Consider the following 22893-nt stretch of genomic DNA (forward strand, 5'->3'; position numbering starts at 1 on the left):
TAAATGAGGAAGTGAGTAAAAGAGAGAGAGTGTGTGCAAGTATAATGTGAATGTGTGTGTGTGTGTGTGTGTGTGTGTGTGTGTGTGTGGACATGTGTTTTAATGCGCCTGTATGCATGTGTGTGTGTGTGTGTGTGTGTGTGTGTGTGTGTGTGTGTGTGCAGGCACATGTGTGTATGCACACGCTGTGTGTACATATATTTGCTTCAATGTGCATGTATGCACAAGCGTGTGTATGGTGTTTAAGCATGCACTTACAACTGGAAAGAAAGAGTTTTTTCAACATTATTTCTGCAATTGGCTCCAACATCAAAACAGTCTGGACCTTGGACATTTTTCATTGTCATTTGTATCTTATTTTGCTCCTTTTGAATTCTGTGATGTCTGTGGACATTTTGTGTCTAACGTTTGGACTTTGAATATTTTTCATTGTATTTTACATTTTACTTTGCTACTTTTGAATTCTGTGACATCTGTGGACATTTTGGGCCAAATGTACAGTTTACTCATATAAACCAGTTTATCATGTTGTGTGTCATGTTAAGGCGACTTGTTCTAACTGATCAACAGATCAACATTTTTTACTGACTATAATTCCATTTCTGATTTTCTTTGGACACAAGTTTGTAGTACTTAAAATCAAACTCTCACCCAATAACATACTGGGATTTACAGTAATCTTTCCAGTGTCGCTGTTGATGTTGGTGGTGATGACTGATGATGTTGGTGGTGCGTGTGAGCACACACAGACGTGTGTGCATGCACACAAACCTGATGAGCTTAGTGTTTTAAAGAAAACCTGTGTGCAACAACAGATTTAACATATCTCAAAACATAGCTCCAGCTGAACACATTGGTCTTAAAAAATCAAATCACACAAGCAAAACATCTTGATTTTGTTTTTTAACTGGGCCTAGCTACAGCTGATCAGCAACATTTACTGTGATGCATACAATAAGATTAAAAATAACTAATACATGATTAATTTGTACACAAACATATGTACCGGCAATGAATAAATAAATATTCACAAATACATCTAACAAGTAAAGAAACAAAGAAGAACAAGCTTCCATCAAGCATGTACAACATCATGGCTCAAATTCTCATGATATTGACATGCAGACTGAATACACAAGAATACAACAATTATAAATATGGGTATCATGATGTAAGTACTTGAAGAATTTAAAGTGTAATCCACTTTATCTTTATTTTAAAAACTGTCAAACACCTTGCAGTTAAATGTAGATTTCATAAAGCTTCAACTTTAAAATGTGATTAGATTAATTTTGCTACAAAAAAGAAATAGTCTGAACTTTTTATTTTTATTTTTATTTTTTAATGTTTTGCCTTGTTTTATACAAGGTTTATTTTTTCTTTTGAAGTTCCCTCCATGCCCCCACAACTGCTGTTCCTTTATCTTCAACACCAATATCACAATCTGTTTAGAGAATGAAGTTCATAATCACCGATGGTGGATAAACAGAACAGCTGGGGACTGAGATGGGTCAGGTGGGGTGTTGTATTACTGTATTGGTAGTGTAAGGCAAAAATGAATAAAGAAACAATTCAAAAATTAGCACATCGAATGGCAAACCATCAGAGGTTTGTTTCCTTTGGTATCAGATTATGGATTATGATAAAAAGTATTGCATGCATCATCCTGATATATGTGTGAACATGCAAAATAAAAAAACATTCCTCTGTTTATCACTTACACTTCAAATAAATTACAGTTCTTTATCAGATTTTAAGCTTTATTTTCTTTTTCTTTTCTTTTTTAAAATGATTTTATTCTTCCAATGTTAGGGTCTTGTAATTTACAACTATAATGTTAATCAAGCACCTGACCATTGTTTTATAAAGCATATACTGGTACACAACCTTAGCCATTTTGTCTACAATTCAAAGCTAAAATTATCATCAAACATCAACAGTGTGGAAGTTTACTGATCATCATCTTCAACCCTGTCAAACTTGTAACATACAAAAAATATTTCTGTTCTCAAGTAACAAGAAATCTAACATCCTATACAATGAAATATGTTAAATTTTCAAAATGACACAGAATCTTACACAATCTGAAGAAAACTCAAGAGTGCATTTTGGTTTTATACAGCATGAGATTATGTCTCCTCAGGGACTCTGTGTGTAAAAACACATACATATTTATTTCCAACACACTGTTTCACAACACATGCAAAAACAAACCTTTCTCTTGAATATTGACTCAATATACATCTAAACCAGTCTCCAAGCAAAATACCAACAATAAACAGCATACTGTAGTTTCTTGCAATACAAAGTGGCAAGTGCATTAAAAATCAAAATGCATAAAAATTGTGCATTAAGTAAGCCAGAAACAAAACACAAATCTGTCTTTAAATGTCATGGAACCTTCATTTGATCATTGCACAAAAAAAAGAAAAAAAAAAGATGTCCCTCCACAAGACCAGTGCAGCCTGTATTGCAGATGACACTAAGAGTACACACACAAAAATATAAATGCAGTATGGCATTCCTCATTGTGTGATTTATAAAAAAATTTTAAAAATTAAAAAAATCACAGTAAAGGGGAAAATGGGGAAAAAACAAAGCCCAAAAATCATTGAAAAAACAACAGAACTTTCAGAAACCAAGACATTTTCCAAAGATGAAAATGGTCACCAAAAACTGTACATAACAATGTTTGGCTCCTTGCATTATAATCATTTAAACATTTATGTAACAAACATCATGCACATGAAGTTCAGATTCATTAATAATAAATCAATCAATCTTACACACAGTGCTCTGCTTGCTGGATAACTGATTGCACATAATGTCTTTGGTATAGCATTTAAAATTTCTTTCTGCTCTTCACCCCTTGAAAACCTGTGTAATACATTTGGTGCCGAGACTGATGAAAGCAAGTTTTGGCATTTGTGAGTGGTTAGCTGAACAGTAGTACACGGATATCTGACCCTAAGGTATTTGTCTAAGCAAATATCAGCCAAACAGCATTATGCTGGGATATCTGACAATCAGCTCCGGAACTGAGGATTACTGATGGATCCAGTACAAAGACGCTCTCTACACAAAGTACCAACATCCTCTTCAGACTGGTTTCCCTTCTGCAAAGTTGCAGCCATCAAGTATTATAATGTGCATGCACAAGACTGTCAGTGTTATCTGACACTAATGTCAAGTACTCACTCTCACTCATCACTAATACCACAAAGCAATTACACAACGATCAGCATGGCGGATAACAGGTAATATGATAATCTGCAAAGTAAAAGGTAAAAATCCGAAGAGAAACCATATGCAACACTGAATGTAAATACTCAGAACAGAAAACCATAAGCATCTATGAAGAGACTTCTCAGCAATGACTCAGGAGCATGGCCTGCAAAGTGATTTGACAACAACAGTCACTTGAGTTCTGCTACTGTTCAGATTGTTGGGGATGAGCTGTTAGTAGCATCAGCTTCAGCTTCCTGTATTGTAATGTATAAGGAAGAAAGCCCCCTGTAGGCTGTATGCACTAAAGAGGGGACAGAAGAAAACATGTAACATTCATTTCGGTGCGTTCCAAATGTCCCTACAAAATGGTTAGGAGCAAATGTCAGTGTTGCCTGAGTTGAGTTTACATGAGAATATGCCAATCTAGATTTCACACTGTAACAGCTTAACATACACATCACCATATTCATCAGTTCTATTCTGTCATAATTCCTGGGAAGCAGGAGGATATAAAATCAAAACACATTAGGTTACAGGATCTACATTCTGTTTTGCATATAAAAATCTTTTTATTACTTTTTTGTTTTGTTTTTTTACATCAGCTTAGTTCTACATTGTAATTTGTATATAGTCAGATTTGTTTTTAATCTGAACAAAGCGGACCATTTTCTGCCACTGATTTCTTGCTTTATTTATCCACAAAAATGGAGATGAGGTCGGAGTGTGTTTCCAAATTGGTTAAAACTGGACACACAGTTTTTCATAAAGTAAAACAGACCAACCATCTGAACAACCGGTATGTGAAAAAAAAAAAATCAGTGCTAATCACTTCAACATGAACACATTATGAGAAAAAAAGGGAAAAAGTAGCTAAAAAAAAAGGATGAGAGAAAATTATCAACAATATCTGTTTGAATTTCTGAAAACACAAATATGGCACTATACAAAGTATCAGCTTCAGAAATTTAATGCACAACTGTCTTTTCTTTCCTCTAAAACTGGCAGACAGGAAAGTTCAAAAATGCAAGACATGAGAAAGTTAGGTCAATAAATTAAGAAAAACATGAGCAACAAAAAATCTATTGCACATTAAGGTTAACCAGGATCATCTGTCTCATTTGAACAATGAGATCAAGAAAACAGCTTTGATTTTTAAATGCCCATTTAATGTAGTACAGTCAATGTCCGTAGTATGCCAGTTACAAGTATGAGTTCTTCCACTTTCCAATGTTACCATCAAAATCAAAATGTTCCATGTACAGGTAACAGATTTTCTTTCCAGTGAAAATGTTCCCCAAATATATCCCTCAACACCAGCATTCACCTTCCTGATGCAAATTCCCAGCAAGCAGTCCATAAGCTTGAGCAGTACTTGACTGCAGGAAACTGTCACCAAGCCTTGCACATACAGCACTCACAACCTATTGGCTGATGCCCTTAAGGTCAGAACCTACAGCACTCAATGACCTCAAACATTTAGTACTCTAGCTGCAAGATATGACATTGTGGACAAATACCTAAAAAAAACAGCATCGGCTAAACGTGAAGACAGTGAAATATGGCAGAAATAAAATACATGGAACCCCCTGTTTGTAAACTATCGGCATGATGCTGAAAGTCTGCTGACCAAACTCAATCCGAATACAAGCCAGGTCAGTCAGTGGGCCTCATCTGGCCACATCCACCCTTGTCACATTAAAACAACCAGTTATGATTGTGATCTAACATTTAACTACACAGTGTTAATCTGAAATATGCTGCAACTGCTGAACATCCTACAGTTTACACAGTGTGTAAGTAAATCTGTCAACATTTCACTAAATCTGATAAATCTGCCATTTGCTCCCTTTCTTCGTTTGCCACATTATTAACAAGCATGCAGAAAAAACAACCTTGTAAATATTGCACAATACATGACATGTGAGTCAAAAATGCTGACTTTTTTCTGATTTGTCACAGTAAACTGGACTGAAAAGTTCTGATGACTGTGAGTTGGATGGAAAATACTTATGAACTTTGCAGAACACTGTGATTCGGCAGCTTGTCAACAATGGAGTTGATGTCAACCAGTTTGTGGATCCAGTTGTAAATGCGACGAAGTGCATCGTTAATGCGATCAACACAGTTTTTCCAAACCAGCTTCTCCAGGCGAGGGTTGTCCAACACTGAGGGTGGGTACCGCATCACCAGGAATCGGATGGCAGACATTTTAGCGGGATCCAAAGCCTTGTGCTTGTTCTCCATCTTCTTGCCTTTGATGTAAAAGACTCCAGAGACATTTCGATCGTAGACTTCCCCAAGGGTGAAGATTCTGAAGACCAGTTCCTTGGCTAGCCTCTCCCTCCTGCCCTGACAAGCCTCCTCCGCTTCCTTCAGCACAGAGGAGCAGATGCTGATCTCATTGTTGCCCATGTTCCGAACCAAAGGGCGGCGAATGTTGGCCAGAGCTGACATTATCTGCTTGGAGGTCATGTTTTTCTGGAAGTCCTCAACCAACATTTCCCAGAACTTGGGGTCAACAATGACCGTCTTGGGATTCTGAGACACGGTTGTGAAGCGTGCACCAGGGTTGTCCTTGCTGCTGTCAGGACCCAGCTCATAAGTGGCACCTTCTGTGTCGTAGATGGTGACAGCAATCCCGCTCTGACTGTCTGGGGCAGCGACGTCCGTCCGGGCCACTTCAGTGGCCGTCTCAATGGGGACAGTGGCTGCACTGTCCAGCACCAGCATGTTCTGGTCAGCCACTTCAGAGACAGTGGAGGTGGCAGTCTCACCACTGGGACTGGGGTCTTCCTGAATGGGCAAGCTGACTGTGCCAACAGGAATGAAGAGGTCAGAGGAGGACTCTTCACGCTTCAGTTCATCCTTGTTGTTGAAGTCCGTGATGGTGAGGTAATCAGCTAATGCTGCTTTCAGTTCATTCTTGGAAGGACCCGGGCTAGCTGAAGGAGTAGAGGTGGACATTGATGACGATGCTGCTGAAGTTGCCATGGTGGTAGAGGAGGCTGAAGTGGAGGAGCTCTTGCTTTTCTTGGACTTGTTTGGGGATGGGTTGGTGGCAACCTGAGCTTCAATGCGATCCAAATGCTTGTTGGTTTCTGCAATGGCTCGCACGGTATCCTGCATCATGATCATCATCTTGTCCAACTTGACGCCAAGCTGCACTAAGCCAGGAGATGTGGAACTTGCACTGGATGTACTGACACTCTGCAGCTGGGGTAAGAAACTGCCTGGTGGCAACACCAGGGACATGGACTGCATGCCACCCTGGGTTTGGATTGTGGCTCCTGGTGCAGGGATGCCCCCCATGACTGCCTTGGATGTCACAGTCACTGCCTTTCCTGCAGCCTGGCTCTCTGAGGTGGGGGTGGCAGAAGGTGGGGGATGAGTCAACACCACGCTGGTGCCATCACTCAGAGTGGCCGACTGAGGTGTGGAAGAAGGCGTCATGATGACATTTGGGCCCAGCGCTGACTGAGGATTCTGGGAAGCCAGCACTAAGGTCTGCGCCAGCTCTTCCTGTGTCTCCTGTTTGACAATGTAGCCTCCTTGCTGTCCTGGGGCAGCGATGACAATGTTCTGACCCATACCACTGGCCACCTGTCCTGTGGAGGTGAAGATGAAGTTCCCTGCCTGCTGCGGGGTTCCTGGGGAAGCGATGATCACATTCTGTCCCAGGGAAAACGCTGAGATAGAGGAGCTTCCTGCTGCCTGGGAGGACCCCACCATGTTGCCCGTGTAGGTCGTTCCATTGATGGTCTGGATAGTACCGGCGGCTTGCGACTCATCCGTTATGACGGCTGTCTGCGCATCCTGCAGAGTGGTCTGCCCGTCCTGCGCAGGGGCAGGGATGATGGTGATGCCCATCTGTCCCCCCACCTGACCTGCCAGGCCTGACGCCAGCAGCTGATGCTGACTGAGGGAGGTAGTGGACAGTTGCTGGGCCTGGTTGTAGGCCTGGGCGATCATCTGACTGGTTCCCAGCACCGTGCCCCCCTGGGACAGCAGCGTCCCATCCTGGTTGTAGCCCACCATGTTCTGGCTCAACAGCAAGTCGGCCAACGGCTTGGCCTCACTGAACTCGCCACTCTGAAACTCTCCGCTGTAGTACTCTGAGCTTTTCTGTTCTGGGGACAGAATGTCCAGACTGTCCCGAATGTCGTCTGTCAGCTGCATGTACTGCAGCTGCTCCCCACTGGCTGTAACCATCTGCTGCTGCTGGAGTTGCTGCTGTTGCTGCGGGGTCAACGTCTGGATGGTTTGTGTCTGGGCCTGCTGTGGGGAGGATGCTGGCTGGGGTGGAGCACAACTCTGAGGCTGAGTGGAGTCAGCGGCAGCGTTCTGGTTGGGGTTAGGGCTCTGAAAAGTCAGAAAGGATTTCATTATTCCCCACCACACACACTGACCCAATGATGCATACTGATCAGTCACTCTTATAACTCATCACTTGTATTTTGCTTCTGTTTGGACTGTAATCTTTAACTCCATTAAAGGCATATGCTTTAAATCGTGCACACTTCTTTTTTTTTTTAATATCTCTTACACATCCTACAATCATTATCAACTTACATCCACTTCAAATGTGATCTTTCACATCAAAGAGATTCAATGAGAACACAGCAATGCAAATAAACAAAAAATGTGCTTCAATCAATTATTATTAAAATGCAATTGATAAAAATATACTCTGGGCTGCAGGGAAATACATTCTTTTCTCAATTGCTGACAGTGTCATCTTATAATCCACAGGTACATATTTATGGTTTAACTAGTTTTGACACCCATCAGAATGATTAAGATTCGTATATTACACGTCTGAAATCAGACTCAGAGAGAGTCACAGTCCATGTCAAAACATCAATCACCCTGAATGCACATCAGTCTATGCAAAGCCATGGCTTGTTTTCCAATTCAATGCATGGTACTGAACTGAAGATGACATCAAGAGTGAAAGCAATTTTTATAGCTGCTGCCATGAACTGGTAAAATACTTGTTGGAAAATAGAAGGAAAAAATCAATAACTGATAAACATCTTTAATACAAGCCTTCCCTGAAAGCAGTTCAACCTTTTGGGATCAGAGGTGATTTTGAAAAGATACCTGTGCACTCTCTCAGACTCAGAGAACTACTTGCCATGTCTTACCAATACCAACTGTGAGGATAAGTTTTCTGTGGACTTCTCAGCATCAGAGGAGGAATGACATAAACCCAACTGTGGCACTGATGACTTCTACACTGATACTGCACACTGAGAATTATACTTTCCCTTTTACAACTTTTGAACACATATTCCTTCCTGTTTCTTTTTAAGCACTGTACCCCATGAACTTTGACTCAATATCAGGTTGTGGTATATTTTATTTTGCTGTAGATTTTATGCACTTTACAGAACAAAGCACTTATGTATCAGACAGATTTTTTGGGGGGAACGGGGTGTTTGTACTCCATAGTCTTACCTGCCTTGTAGCCCAAATAATATGGTCATGTATCTTCTCCCTTCATCCATATCATTGGTTATTCATTATCATAAAAAGTGCTATTTTGTTAAAGTGACAAAGAGTGAGTTCACCTGGAGCAATACCCCCTTTGGTTGTTGCTTCTTGTTCTTGTCCAAAAACCGAAACAAGGTTACTTTGGAAATAATGGGACTCTGAGAAGGTATGGAATTGATCTACTCCTTGACCATACTAGAAATTGTGGACAGCTGAGTCACAAGTAGACCATACTCGTCAAGAGGTTCTACACTGACTCTTCAGACAGAGGGGTAAAGAAGGGCCAAAGAGCAGGAGTGGGGGCTGAGAGCAAGAGAGATAGAAATGGTGGTCAACATTCAATGTCAGACTATGCAGTTAGTTTGCTCTGACATCTGACAGCATAACTGGACAAACAAATGTCAACTATTTCATGGTATTGTTCTTACCAAGCAGTCACTAATACAACACAATCCCCAACATCATCAATACATGTATAACATACACATCCTTTTACAAAACTTTCATTTATGTATACAATTGTGTTCTACAAATATACTTACACAATAAATATTTTTCTCTTCAATTCCAAGAAAGAACAGTGTTGTTTTCGAAGCAATAATGGTCTGCGGCTCATAGAAACATGAAGACCAATAGGAATCTGCTTTATCCTGACAGATTCACATCGAACTGATCCTTTTGCTCCAAATCTTCAGCCAGTGACAAAAAAAAGGAGGGATATCCACACTGCTTCCTGACAAAGCAACTGACATGATATCAACTGTTAAAGTAATCTACACTAAAACAACACACTCAGCTGACCACCTGTATTCCTGTTTTGTCAAAAGAGCTCAGCACCAGGCATTACCCAAATGTTATAGAATAAAAATCACATCGCACCAAGGACAACACTTTATTGAAATTTCATATCAACAAACACTTAAAAGAAAACATACACTTATCTAAACATACAACCATGCTTTGCACACAAAAATATACAAATAAGTGTTGATAAATGTGGATAATCAAATATGCAATGGGCCGTCCCACTGAACTGTGACTTAAGCTGGGAAACTGATCCAAACAGCCTACTGTCAGCTTGTCTAAATCAGTCAAAGACACACAGTGTAGCACACATCTGAAACATCTTAAACTTTCATTTATGTAAAAGTGACAAGTATGTTTCACCTCATATTTTGAAAAGCTGGTGATAAAACTTGTGTCTGAAATCAGGAATGAACTGATTTCAGTATGGTTTTATAGATAACCCTTAACATTAAATCTTAGAAATTAAACATTTACATACATGTTTTTCACCATAGTCTGTGTCAGTTTCCACAGCAAAATCCATCTTCGTTGATCCATTTCTATTTTAATCCATCCTTTTAGTTTGTAATTGACAAATCAAAAGATAAATCATACCAAACTGGAAAGCTTTAGTAATGTAAAAGATCAAACCAAGTGAAGTCAATAAGGCTCTGTAATAATAGGAAGCATGCACACCACAAATGTAGTTCTGCAGCCTGTTCAGCTGATCCTATCAAGTTAGGCTCCTTCCCAAGGCCAATGGATTTTATTAAAATCATATAAAGCCTTTCACAAATGCCCACTGTTGACATTCAAATAAATATAAAATCTAAAGAACTGAAATATAGCTGCTACCCATTCCAATACAACAACCAATCTGGCACAGAGGGATGTTACTATTTCAGCATGAGAAAAATGAAATGCACATTTATTCAAACAGAAGAAAAATTGTTATAAAACCCCAAATATTTCATGCAAATGTAAACAAAAACATAGACATCCAATCCAACAACACCTTGATGCAATGTGCATGAAAACAAAACAGAGGGTGAACATTACCAGGAACTTTAAAGCCAGTAAAATTACAGACTTGAAAAGTCAGTATAAAAATAACATCTGACTGACAATTGCTGAAGCATTTCCATCCTCAATGCTGTTGAGCAGAGCTTCATCTGTGATGTCAAAAGAATCACCCAAACTCTTGCCAAAAGAATCTAGCCACTGAATCAGTGTGGTGTTTGATTCACCCCCATGGCTTTACTCTTCAGGCAACTGTAATAGAAGTGTGGAGAAAAAACAAAAAGCCACTCAATATTGAACTTTGTTGACCTCACACATGCTCTCGATCTGATCAGCAGGAATGGCCTGTTCTGGACATGGGTCCAAACTGCCTGCTTATTCAAACTACGGACCAGTTGTCAGTCCACAAGGAAAACATCATTCATGATGACAGGCACAGTGGCAAAATGGTTAGACTGTTGGTTAGCATCTGCTGGATTACAGTCGATATATATATATATATATATATATATATATATATATATATATATATATATATATATATATATATATATATATATATATATCTGTATCCCCCCCTCCCCAGTATGCATTCCCAGGTCAAAACATGTGCAGACCTGCTAGTGCCAAAACAATCTTCTTGTGTACTCAAGCAGATGATCAATTATGCACAAAAGAATCCTGAAATCCATGTCAAAGTTCCAAGGGTTACAGGAATGTGAACATATTCAACATGAGCGCTTCCCCTGCAAAAAAAAAAAAAAAAAAGAAAAAAAAAAAGAAAAGGGCTGTGGTATAAAAACACATACAATGATATGAGTGAGCAATGGGAGCTGCAGTCCCTGAATGCAGAAGAAGAAGAAGAATCATTCATCACGGCTTCAAATCACAGGCATCTGACTGCAGGTGTGAAGGAGGGCTGCATTTTTATTCTGACAGTGAAACCTTCTCCACTGTCATTTTAAGCATGCTTTTACTTCTTCTTTTATTTATTTATCTATTTATTTATTTTCAAGGCTGGCTGCTGAGACCAGTGAGTTCTTTTCTAAATCAGACAGAATGCTTTTCAAACTTCCCAGACTCTCAAGGACTAAAGTTCAGTAAAGTGGCACATGTATACTGCTCTTACCACTCACACAACAAAGGACCTCTTGTGACCCATGAACTGCTTCAGTAAGGTACACATGTATTTCAGACTTGCCATCACCCTCAAACAGACACAAGTGATGGACCAGAACCTGGATTAAACTCCATCCGTCACAGTCCTTGTCAATGAACTGGAGACTGTCCATGACTACGTGAATGAGATCTACCTGTCCAGGACTGTGTGAACAAGATCTACCATCTTAAAAACCTTTCCATTCTCAAAAGAGCACAACAGGAGCATCAAGAAAGCTCAACTGCTCTGCCTGGATGTATAACGTATGTTCAAAGAAGCTTACTGTACATACTAAAATCCTAGGTTTAGCCCTGCACACTGATTACTTCTCTCTGTGGCAGTGAAACTTGGATCCTGAACATGTCTTGGAGGGAAATAGTAACCAACCAACTGCCAAATCCTTCAACGAGACGGAATCTTGACCAGCACATTAAACAGATCTACACACACACAATTAAAAAACAAAACAAAACACTTGAAATGGAGAAAGTAATATGAAAAGCACTAACAATCTGTTTCAACAAAATGAAGCAAGGTTGAGTATAAATGCAAGACAGCTGCCCTAATTAAACGTCATCCTGATAATCTGTGATGCTCCAAGAGACATTTGTTCAAAATACAGTGAGAAAGAGAGCCAAGTTTAGTGACTTGTCTGCTGGGTACCTGGTTATTTCAGTCATTTCACTCTATCAAATTCACCTTTAAAAGGGAAGCAAATTTATATCACCTGAAATTCAAATGCACAAGTTAAACTCACAAATCAAAAACCAGCAAAATTCAGAACCAATCAACACATTTAGCCAATAAAAAAAATCACAACACAATGCATGCACGCAACAAAGTGACACCACAGGATGCAGTCTTTACACGGACTAAAATCAACCTAAAACACACCACAAAACATCTTACAACAGTAAACACACAAGTCACAAATGTGCAATACCTATTCAAGCAAAAGGGGGGGAAAAAAGCACAAAAAGCAACATTTTTTGGTGAACAATAAAAGCCACTTACCTTCTTTTTCTTCTTAGCTTTTTGATGCATTTCCATAAGTGATTCTGGACGTTTCTTTTTCTGAAACACAAAAATGGTACCTGGCTGGCTAAAAGTACATACAAAAAAAGATGCCTATGTTGGCATTACCCTATTGTTTTCCGAAAGAAAAAATCAAATAAAAAACACTCAACCTTGTAAATGGAGGAATGAAGAATCCTGAGGAGAGGCATCTGACCTTTCAAGTTAAGCTCTTTGTCAATGGTGTGGACTGCGGTTGCAAGTTGAAAATGTAAGTTTGAAAGGACTATACAACACACTGTCATCACATCATTTCAATAGTGACATGTCATCCTAACCAGTTCCAACTTGTATACCCAACCATACCGCTGATGAAGAGCTAAGCTCAAAATGTTTAATTCTCTCCACCCTAACCACCCTGACTGAGAATGTATGTCACACCACAACGATGTTATAAGCTAATGATAGTACTTTTGGCCAGTTCCTGTGTCGAAAGCCACCAATCAGAACAGATTATTAAAATTATTTATGTATACATGTGTCTCCAAAGCATATTTTTTCATGACAATGAATCTCATTATTGTAAAAAAAAACTACTCAAAAAGCAAAGTACTGAGAACAGCTGAAATATGAAAGTAGGAAATTTTATGCTTTGACGCCTTTTAACTCAGTGTATTACTAACCTGTTCTTAAAATTTCATTACCTAAACTGAAAAAAATAACCTTTTTGGGGGGATGGAGCCAAGTGAAGTGGATCAGACAACGGTGATCTCAAGAACTGAAGACTTTAGTAAAAATGAAAACCGGATCCATGCCAACTGATTCAGACCGATAAAACTAAAACTTAAACCAGCTGATAATTACGTGCCACTAACGTCAGTGACTAATCATCCCACTTCTTACCAGTTCACTCTTGATTTTTGACTCACTTGTGTAAACAAAGTGAGTCTATGTTTTAACCCGGTGTTCGGTTGTCTGTGTGTGTGTGTGTGTGTGTGTGTGTGTGTGTCCGTGGTAAACTTTAACATTGACATTTTCTCTGCAAATACTTTGTCAGTCGACACCAAATTAGGCATAAAAATAGGAAAAATTCAGTTCTTTTTAGTCATCTTGTTTAAAACAATATTGCACCTCTGGGATGGGCACAAAAAATTAAAAAATGAAGCCTAATTATATGCAAACTGCATTTACTGTTATATTTATATTTTTTGTATTCTCTAAACTTGGCACTTTGATTTGATATTCGACCCAACAACAAGAGCAGTCATAATTATCATTTTTTTGTTCAAACAGGAACTTCTTTTGCTAAGCATGGAAGTTTTATTTATTTTGCAAACGTTTTTGGTGCAGATAGTAAAAAAGGGAAATTACTCTCAATTAATGCTAGGGGACTTAATTTGCTTTAAACTGATCTTTCTCATCTTAAACATTACATTTTGAAACAAGAGAGGCAAGGCCTTCAAGACTCACTTGTGATGCACTTTTTTAAAAAATCCAAGCTTTTTATGTTTTGAGTATAATTTCAAAATGTAATGTTTAAGATGAGAAAGATCAGTTTAAAGCAAACTAAGTCCCCCAGCAGAGTAATTTCCCTTGTTTTACTGTCTGCACCAAAACGTTTGCAATAAACAAAACTTCCATGCTTAGCAAAAGAAGTTCCTGTTTGAACAAAAAATGATAATAATGACAGATCTTTTGTTGGGTCGAATATCAGATCAAAGTGCCAAGTTTAGAAAATATAAAAAATATAAATATAACAGTAAATGCATTATACTCAATACATAAAAAGCTTGGATTTTTTTTTTTTAAAGTGTATCACAAGTGAGTCTTGAAGGCCTTGTCTTTGGGTTTTTTTTAAAATCTATTTTATCATTATTAATCATCACTGCTGGATTTCTGGTGCTTCAGCATAACATGGATTTTGTTGTTGTTTTTATGTGTGTGAGTCAAACAGCGTAGAATTCTGAAGCTTGGCATTACACTTGCAGGCTACACTCCAAAAAGAGCGGTTACAAGGCCTTGATGTTCCATGATAAAATCCGTTTTGAAGCAGATTTATATGTTCCAATAAATTGCTGGGTAATACAAATAAATTCAACATCATACTCCAGTCAAAATATAAAATAAAGGTTGTGGAAGAACTGACAAAACAAAAGCCAACATCTTTGTAAAACTGAAACAGATGTTTAAACTAAAATAATTAAATTTTACAGTTCAAGAATACTTAAGCCTTCTATTGTCTCTCAGTTTTTAAATGTTGACAAGTTTGTCCATTTCTTTTGTAACAGTCAGTGAATCAAAATCTATGTCAACTCAAGACTTAACTGTTTTCATGTTTTGTTTTAGATTACCCAGGATTTTGCCATTTAATGCCCCAGTCTTATTTGTGGATATCCCGTTCTGCACACCTGTATAACCATGCACAAAAATTGTCTAACACTATCCTCTTCATTCAAAATGTCCACAGAAAAGTCAAAATAAACTGACAAATTGAACCAGACAGCTTAATGTCTTGATCACCTACACAACAGAAATTGTTTGCCACAACACAAGAAGCAGAGGCTGCGCAATCTGTCACACAAGTCACATTCACAGACGCAGTTTCAACACAGCAACATTGTGAAACCTGTCACAGTGTGACTGGATGACCATCAGCAAAAAGCAAGGCAAGGTGACACTGACTGGACAGGACATGAAAAGAAGACACAGCCAACCTAACAACAGCACAACATACACACACACACACACACACGCACACACAGAGGATTAAACTGAGTCTTCTCTGTGCAGTCACTTACATTGTATTCCTCAATCTGCTGTTGCAGCTGCTCATCTCTCAGCTTGGCTGGGTTCTTGTCCACTTCATCTCGTTTTCTCTTCTTGCTCTTTCCTTCCTGCAACAGATCATCGGACATCGCCAATCACTTATCATGATCAGTAATTATGTGTGTGGTTAGAAGAGGCTAAAAGAGACGTCTGTGCTGATCAAATAGATTGTAAAATTAAACGAGAGGCAAGGCCTTCAAGACTCGCTTGTGCTCCAGTAAGGAATAATGATGAGAAAAAAAAAAGAGAATAAAAGAATCATACATATACACAATGAAGATCATAAATAATTCCAATCAGAACACACACACACACACACACACAGATACACACAACACATGCACACTAACCAACACTGGCAACAGCAGACCCTGTGCAGTATGACCACAATCTTACCTTCTCTTTCTTCAGTTTGTCAGCTGGTGTATCTGTCCAGTCAGAGCGATCTTTACTCTCTGGCCCAGTCCCCTTACTGAAATGTCTGGCGGTGAGGCCCATGTTTTTGCCCATCTCGGGAGGTAATTCTGTCATCCACTCTTCCCTTTTGCTGGGACCTGGCTCTGCTTCAGCCTGAAAACAGAAGTGAATAAAACAGAAAGTGATGTTACCTGTGCAACTACGCTTCAGCCTCAAAATTACACTTCAACATTTTGGGGGTCTCAGAGTGGGATGTGGAGAGAACAGAAATCATGAAAGAAATTAATTCACTGCCAGAATGTTTCCCACTATTTTCACCTAAGGTCAAAACTATTTCATACTTATATGAGTAATATGACAAAAGGTAATTATGTCGCAACTGCAGCTACAACAGTACAAGGAACAGTCTGATCTAATATGAAACTGAAGTCTAAACCAAAACATTTCCTTCATAAATCTGAGGTTGACATATTTTGAGAAGTTTTCACAGACAGAAACTGGAGCCGAGTGATAGAAGGTGAAAATCACTGAAACAGCTTCTGCCAAAGATCAGCCTTTTCTTTTGCAATATTTCATACCAATGATAGGTTCAGGAACCATCATTTCTGACCAAAGCTCCTTTTAGCATGAAAATGGTAACCAGATATATCAGAAAAAAAAACTACATCATATCATCATTGCTGACTTCCTCCTGAAAGAGTAAAGTCAGAAAGAAAAGTGAAAAATTCATAAGACAATGATAATATTAACCTTAGAAGACAAACCAGGAAGGAAAAAGTCTTTAAACCTTACTGTTGATGGGTACTTTAAAGTGGAAAATGAAGAATTCATAATTCACAATTTCATAAAACAAATATTAACTGATAAGACCACAGCATAGTTAACTTCATTCAGCCTGAAAGAGAACAATGCAAGTAGAGTTAAAATGAAAAATATCCAGTCACTTGACAGACATCAACTTAACAGTGGGAAATAAAAGCATATTTATAAAAGCCAAGCACACCAGGACTGTAACATTCACGTGTCTTTTTCACTGCTAAGTGTGCATCCATGCTGCTTTTACTGAATAAACTCAAACCCACAGTGCACAACTGAAAGTGACAGACATTTCATGAATTACCTTTACAGTGAGATGTTCCTTCATTCTACGTGAACGTCGTTCAAACTCTTCAGCAGCCTGAACCACCTCATCTCCATGGCTCATCTCGGAGATCATGGGGCCAATCACTGCCATTTCCTCACTGGTGCTGGCTTCTTCTGTCTGTGTTGACCCTGACCCCACACTCACAGACACCATGGTGGGGGTGCTCTCATCCTTTGCCTCACTCTGCTGAGGTGAACTGGACGACTCATGTCTTAGAAAACCTGGAGGCAGTGCTGGTCCTATAGCTATGGTGCTTGTCCCTCTTGTCTGAGCAGCTTTTGGGAAAAGACAAAACCATAATGAAAGGATATTTTCTCATCAAAAAAAAGTTTCAAGTTATCTAAACATGTTCAAAACATCTGTTTTGGGCAAAAAGACGTATTATCTTAAATTATACAGTATGTAAGCAATGTAAGAGTCTGGGACTGTCTAAAGTAAACCTCTTCAGTGGCACTTGCTTGATACAGTAGACTGGCTTGTAACAAAGCACAAACAAATCCTCTGAACATCCTCAAAGTGATCTAACTCAAAAGTGAAATTCGATCTATCAATATAAATATGTGTGGGAAGAGCATGTGAGTGTTGTGTGTGTGCATGTTGTCGTATACATTATGTGATAACTTCCTTTTTATTTTCTCCCTTATCTAGATCTATTAGTACACTTTTTACTATACTGGACAAATAATTCATTTTAACACTGCACTAAGTACACTAATACAACCAGTTTGACGATGATCCAGGTTTACTGACGACGATACAGGTTCTGCTCATTTTAGTCTTTTTTTTCTTCGTTTTTTTAGACAAAAACAAAACAAACAAACAAACAAAAATCTAGTTCTCCAAGTGCTCAACCAAAGTGATGTAAATTGAAAAAAATCATACTGAAACTAAGTGAAAGTGATGTCAGTGATTCCAGTATGGCACTCTGATAGCTGAGTACACAAACTGTCACCCACAAAACATCATCACAATGTCACCAAAAAACATCCAGCTAATCTCTAAAAACAAGGGTCAAATTCACACCCATTGACAAGCTTGTGGCTGCTGGAAACTCCCAAATCATCTATATGAAATGTTTCCAACAGTTCAACCCAGTTCAATGCCATTACACTATTCTGGTACTATGGTAGTCTGGTATGTGATAAACTCACATAAAGAAACAAAACATTGTGAAATTTTCTATAAATAACAGATAGACAAAAACAACAAATCAGTAATGTGCAGTGATTTCTGTCTGAATAAGGGTTAATAACTGAGTCAGACATGGATGGATATTTCTTTAGAACGCTCCCTAAGTCCCTCTCATCAGATTATCTTTAATTGCTGATCAAGAACACTAGCAGTCGGTGGTATAACTAAAAATATTATAATAATGAAAGGAGACATCCACATCTCAATTGTTTATCTTCTTCCCTCTATACAAGAACATATTTGGCATATATTTCTTGTATTACTCCAGTCTTGCTGTTTAGATGGGGCAAAGTGAATAGCAATCACAAAGCTATCAGACTTCAATCAATCAAGTGCCAAACAATAAGTGCCAATATCAAAGTGGTTTGAGCATTAGCTTTCAATCTGAGGGCCCTGGGTGTGATTCCTGCACCTTCCAGAGGTGAATGGCAGATGTTTTTTTCTGATCTCACAGGTCAACAGATGTACTGACCTGCTTGTGTCTACATTCTACATATGCAAAAATTGCGAACAGAAAAAAATATGTATGCAAGTTAAAGATCCTAAAATCCGTGTTAGAGTTTGGTGTGTTGTGGAAACAGCAGTTCCCACCTGAATCAACTATGACAACAACTGTCAGCAAGTTGAAGCAGGCCATTTTAAAGAAATAAGAACTGCCAAGGGACTGTTCCCATTTTCATGATTATGTTTCTACACTATGACGGACAGTCCCCATTTTCATGATTACGTTTCTAGTAATTCTACACTATGATGCAGAAATGCAAGACCTGTCAATACCTTTAGTAATTGTATTTTGGTATAAAGTCCTTCTGCTAAGCAGTAAAAGTCATCTTGTAAATATGCTGGCAGTTTAGAACAGACAATCCTAAAAAAAAATTTTTTTGAAAAGTTGCACTCAAAGTGGAATGCCAGCAATGAGAGTCATGAGGTACACAGCATCGCTACTTTACACCAATGTCAACATCTCTACAGCTGTACTGTTTCTCTTGCCAGTCTTCTTGGTAAGATTACTAAAAGACAAGCACACAGCTCCAACCATTTCAAGCAATGGGCTGTGTGCCATGAATTTGTCTCACCTGAAGTGACAGTACGGTACTTGTAAAATTTCTCTTTTTCTTAATTTCTCTTTTCCTTAATTTCCAGCAACATCCTTAGTTAACTGTTTTGTTATTTTCTGTATGAGGCTCATAGTAATACCAAATGCCATTTTAAATAATCACCCAGCCTTAACTATCATACAGTTATTGAAAATGCACTTTTGTTCTTGGCTTTCATTGTGCCAGGATATAGTATGGCTCTCAGTTTCACTGTTTTAAAAAGAGGAAGTTTCCATTGAGGCTCATGCTGCTGAGCGCCTATGCAGGAAAAAAGTATTGAAAAGGCCTAAAACTTTCAAACATCTTTAAAAATCACATTTGTTCCACTTGTTGAAAATTAGTGACTAAATCAAACTTTTTGCACAAAACTTAAACATTTCTATGCAACAAATGCATGCAGGAGTTGCAGCAAAACAACTGACCTCAAATAAAAAGCATCAACTCACTTCAAGACAATCATAATAAATAAATGAATAAATAAATGAATAGATTTTAAGAGAAAGAAAGCACCCAAGAATGAAGTCATGAGGAAAAAAATCAACATTATCAATTGTAGCTCAGTCAGTCACATGTCATAGTCTTGCATCTGCCTGGATGCAAAATGTTGCCATGGGTGCACAATAAGCATAACCACAGCCCTTCATCCTTCAATCGTCTGTTACATTTCTATACAAACTGTCTCGGTTTGTGGAACACAAGTAATCCACATATGAATATATAAAATAAAAAAAAGTAACAATATTTCAACTGCCAAGAAAATGTCAATGTAAAAGTTTGAAACAGACTACTTTCTACTATTTTACCGATCTTGGCTCCTAATATTAGTAATAAATTTAAAATCAACATTTCACCAATCTCACCAAGGAAATATCAATATATAAAGATTGGGCACAGACACACACATTATACACACGCACACAAAGAAATAGATACACCACAACTGTGACCAGATCATGGCTGATGAATACACAAACTCACTTTGTTTACACACGAGTGAATTAAATAAAGAGAGCTTGGGGGAAGAAAGAGTGAGTTAAAGAATGAGACAAAAACATGAAATGAGAAAACAAAACAGAAAAATGAAAGAACGGCAAATGTATCATTGTATGAGTATGACTAAATAAATTCCTAACTAAAATGATGTAATACACCCAAACAAAAAAGAGGTGCACAGAAAGAAAGCAGATGCAAGAGCGAGAAAAAGAAAGAAGTTCAGAAGAAAAACTAAGTAAAAGGTAATAATTTAGAAACACAACTCAGTGGCTTAAAATAAAGAAACAAACAAATGAAACTATTAAAGACCCCAAAATGACAAAGAAAGAAAGAGGAGAAAAACAAGGAGGAAAATGTCAAAGAAAAACAAAGGGTGGAAATTTAAAAAGAAAGGCACAAATAAGAAAGGATTGAAATCTAATAGAAAAAAGAAAATCAAATATAAAAACAAATGAAAAAAAATGAAGAAAGAAAGAAAATTGAGGAGAGTAAAGAACAAAACAAGAAATAGAGCAAAAGATTGAAAAGGACAAAAACAAAGTTGTAATGGGGGGGGGGGGGGGAATGAAAGAAAGCAAATGAAGGAATAAATGAAAGAAAGAAACAATGAATGAAAGAGCTAAATGATAATACTGATAACAACAAGAAAAAGAATGAGAAAATTTAAAAAAAGAACAAATAAATAACTGAAAGGTACAGAGAAAGAAAGAAAACATGAGGCGGTGAGAGAAAAAACAGAGGGGGGGTTGGGGGGGGGGGGAGAGAAGAAATCTGTATTATAAACAAAACAAAACAAAAAAAAAAACAAAAAAAACAACTGAAACTAAAAGATAGATGAAAAAGAAAAGTAAATGAGTACAGAGAAAGAAATTAAATTAAGATGAAAAGAACGGCAAAAAGCAAACAAAACAAAACAAACAAACAAAAAAACAACAACAATAAACAACAAAAAACCACTTGAAACAGCAAATAATTGTATCTAATAGATACTACAGGCTGACAAGTTTATACAAAATTGATAGGAAAAAGAAACCAATAATCAAAAGAAGGAAAAGAAAGAAAGAGGGAATTGTTAAGAAAGAATGGAAGGGTAGGGGTGGGGGCAAATTAAAGAAGAAGAAGAAAAAAACCCCAGTAAATTAGTAACGAAAGAGAAAAGAAAATAATGAGTCATATGACAGAAAAAAAATTAAAAGGAAATAAACAGGGAAAAAAAGGTGATTAGAAATAGAAACACAAAATCAGAAAATAGTATGATAGAAAGGACAGACAATACTGTCAACTCATACATGACAATTATACAAGTGAAAACTGAAAAAAAAAAGATTTTCCTCTTTCTTTTAATCTAAGTTTATATTCTTGTGGGTTTGTTTTTTGTTGTTTTTTGTTTTTTTAACATATTCCTCCTTTACTAACTTGTTTTCTTTTATCAAAAATGATTCACACAGAATTTTTATACCACACTTGGCATTTTTATTACACCATGACTGCATGAGCTCAACAATATCGTGATATGTTATCATATAGTGTATGTCAGCTATAATGGCAATTGTTACCACAACAATGGCTTTAACTTGTTTAAGCCATTGAGTTTAACGGTAAAAAAGCACAACAGCCAAACACATGTTGTGTTTACTTTTTGTTTTTCATTTCTATTTTTCTTCTTCTCTTTTTTTTTTTTTTTAGCAAGCCAATATAATCTGCATTTGTGCATGCATTGATTTTCTTTTTCAATATCTTTAACTAAGTTGGCCATGAGATGATTAAGGAGGCCCTTTCTGAACTGTGCCAATATATTCTCTGTTTCACTGTCCAAGAAGCAATTAACTATGAAGATGAGACACAGTATGCTTGTATTCTACTGCTGGACGTTGACAAACCTGGTGTTGAGCCATCGTTTCATAAAGCTCCAGAATCATTCGCCTCAGATTCCATTTATTGCTCATTGAAAAAAAGTCTGAATGTGATAAATGCATGCTCCATAAATTTTACACAATCTGAGAACACATGCACACACATCAAGAAATGCAGAAATCGTCTTTTTCTGTCCACTGTCTGTCTCATTGATTAATAAATTCCAACTGCATAATAAAAGTCATACGTAGATCATACATTATGCCCAAATAAATGATTTCCAACAGGTTTGCAGTCACCGTTTTTCATCAAAAAATAAAAGAACGGTGATTTCTTTAAAAAAAATTAAAAATGATAATGAATCAAAATGATTGCAAGAACATTATAATCACTACGAGGGCTTTAACCTCGTGGATATTTCACATTTTCAGCATGCGAACTGGTCATAAATACCTGGTGGAAGAGCTGGCCCATAATGTTCACTGTCTGCCATGCTGTCTCACTGATTAAAAACCGAAACTTATGATCTCATCTGTGTACTGCACGGAAACCCACACAAACAGCAACACACAGACCCTCAGATTGCCGCCATGTTAAAAATCAACACAGACTTGGGCACATTGGTAAATAACAAATCTGTAAGACCATTGGTCCACTCTGTCTGTGTCGAC

At 37.7% G+C, this 22893-nt stretch overlaps 1 protein-coding gene across 1 annotated transcript; it reads right to left on the bottom strand.

Moving 5' to 3' along the window:
- Positions 1-4192: 4192 nt before the first annotated feature.
- Positions 4193-22850, bottom strand: LOC143289343 (uncharacterized). The gene is made up of 7 exons (XM_076598344.1): positions 22676-22850; positions 17064-17362; positions 15923-16096; positions 15499-15594; positions 12701-12760; positions 10633-10728; positions 4193-7587 (listed from the first exon to the last, which is right to left on the bottom strand). Exons 1-7 carry the CDS (start codon positions 22713-22715, stop codon positions 5236-5238), a joined length of 3117 nt encoding a protein of 1038 aa, XP_076454459.1. The 5' UTR covers positions 22716-22850; the 3' UTR covers positions 4193-5235.
- Positions 22851-22893: the final 43 nt, after the last annotated feature.

Source organism: Babylonia areolata, chromosome 13, assembly GCF_041734735.1.
Source record: "Babylonia areolata isolate BAREFJ2019XMU chromosome 13, ASM4173473v1, whole genome shotgun sequence".
NCBI classification, from domain to species: Eukaryota; Metazoa; Mollusca; class Gastropoda; order Neogastropoda; family Buccinidae; genus Babylonia; species Babylonia areolata.

Coding starts and splice junctions, on each gene's coding strand:
- LOC143289343 (XM_076598344.1), bottom strand. CDS start 22,715: ATGGCAGACAGTGAACATTATGGGCCAGCTCTTCCACCAG. Junction 17,363..22,675: donor TGGGCCAGCTCTTCCACCAG/GTATTTATGACC, acceptor TTTTCCCAAAAG/CTGCTCAGACAAGAGGGACA. Junction 16,097..17,063: donor AGGAACATCTCACTGTAAAG/GTAATTCATGAA, acceptor TTCTGTTTTCAG/GCTGAAGCAGAGCCAGGTCC.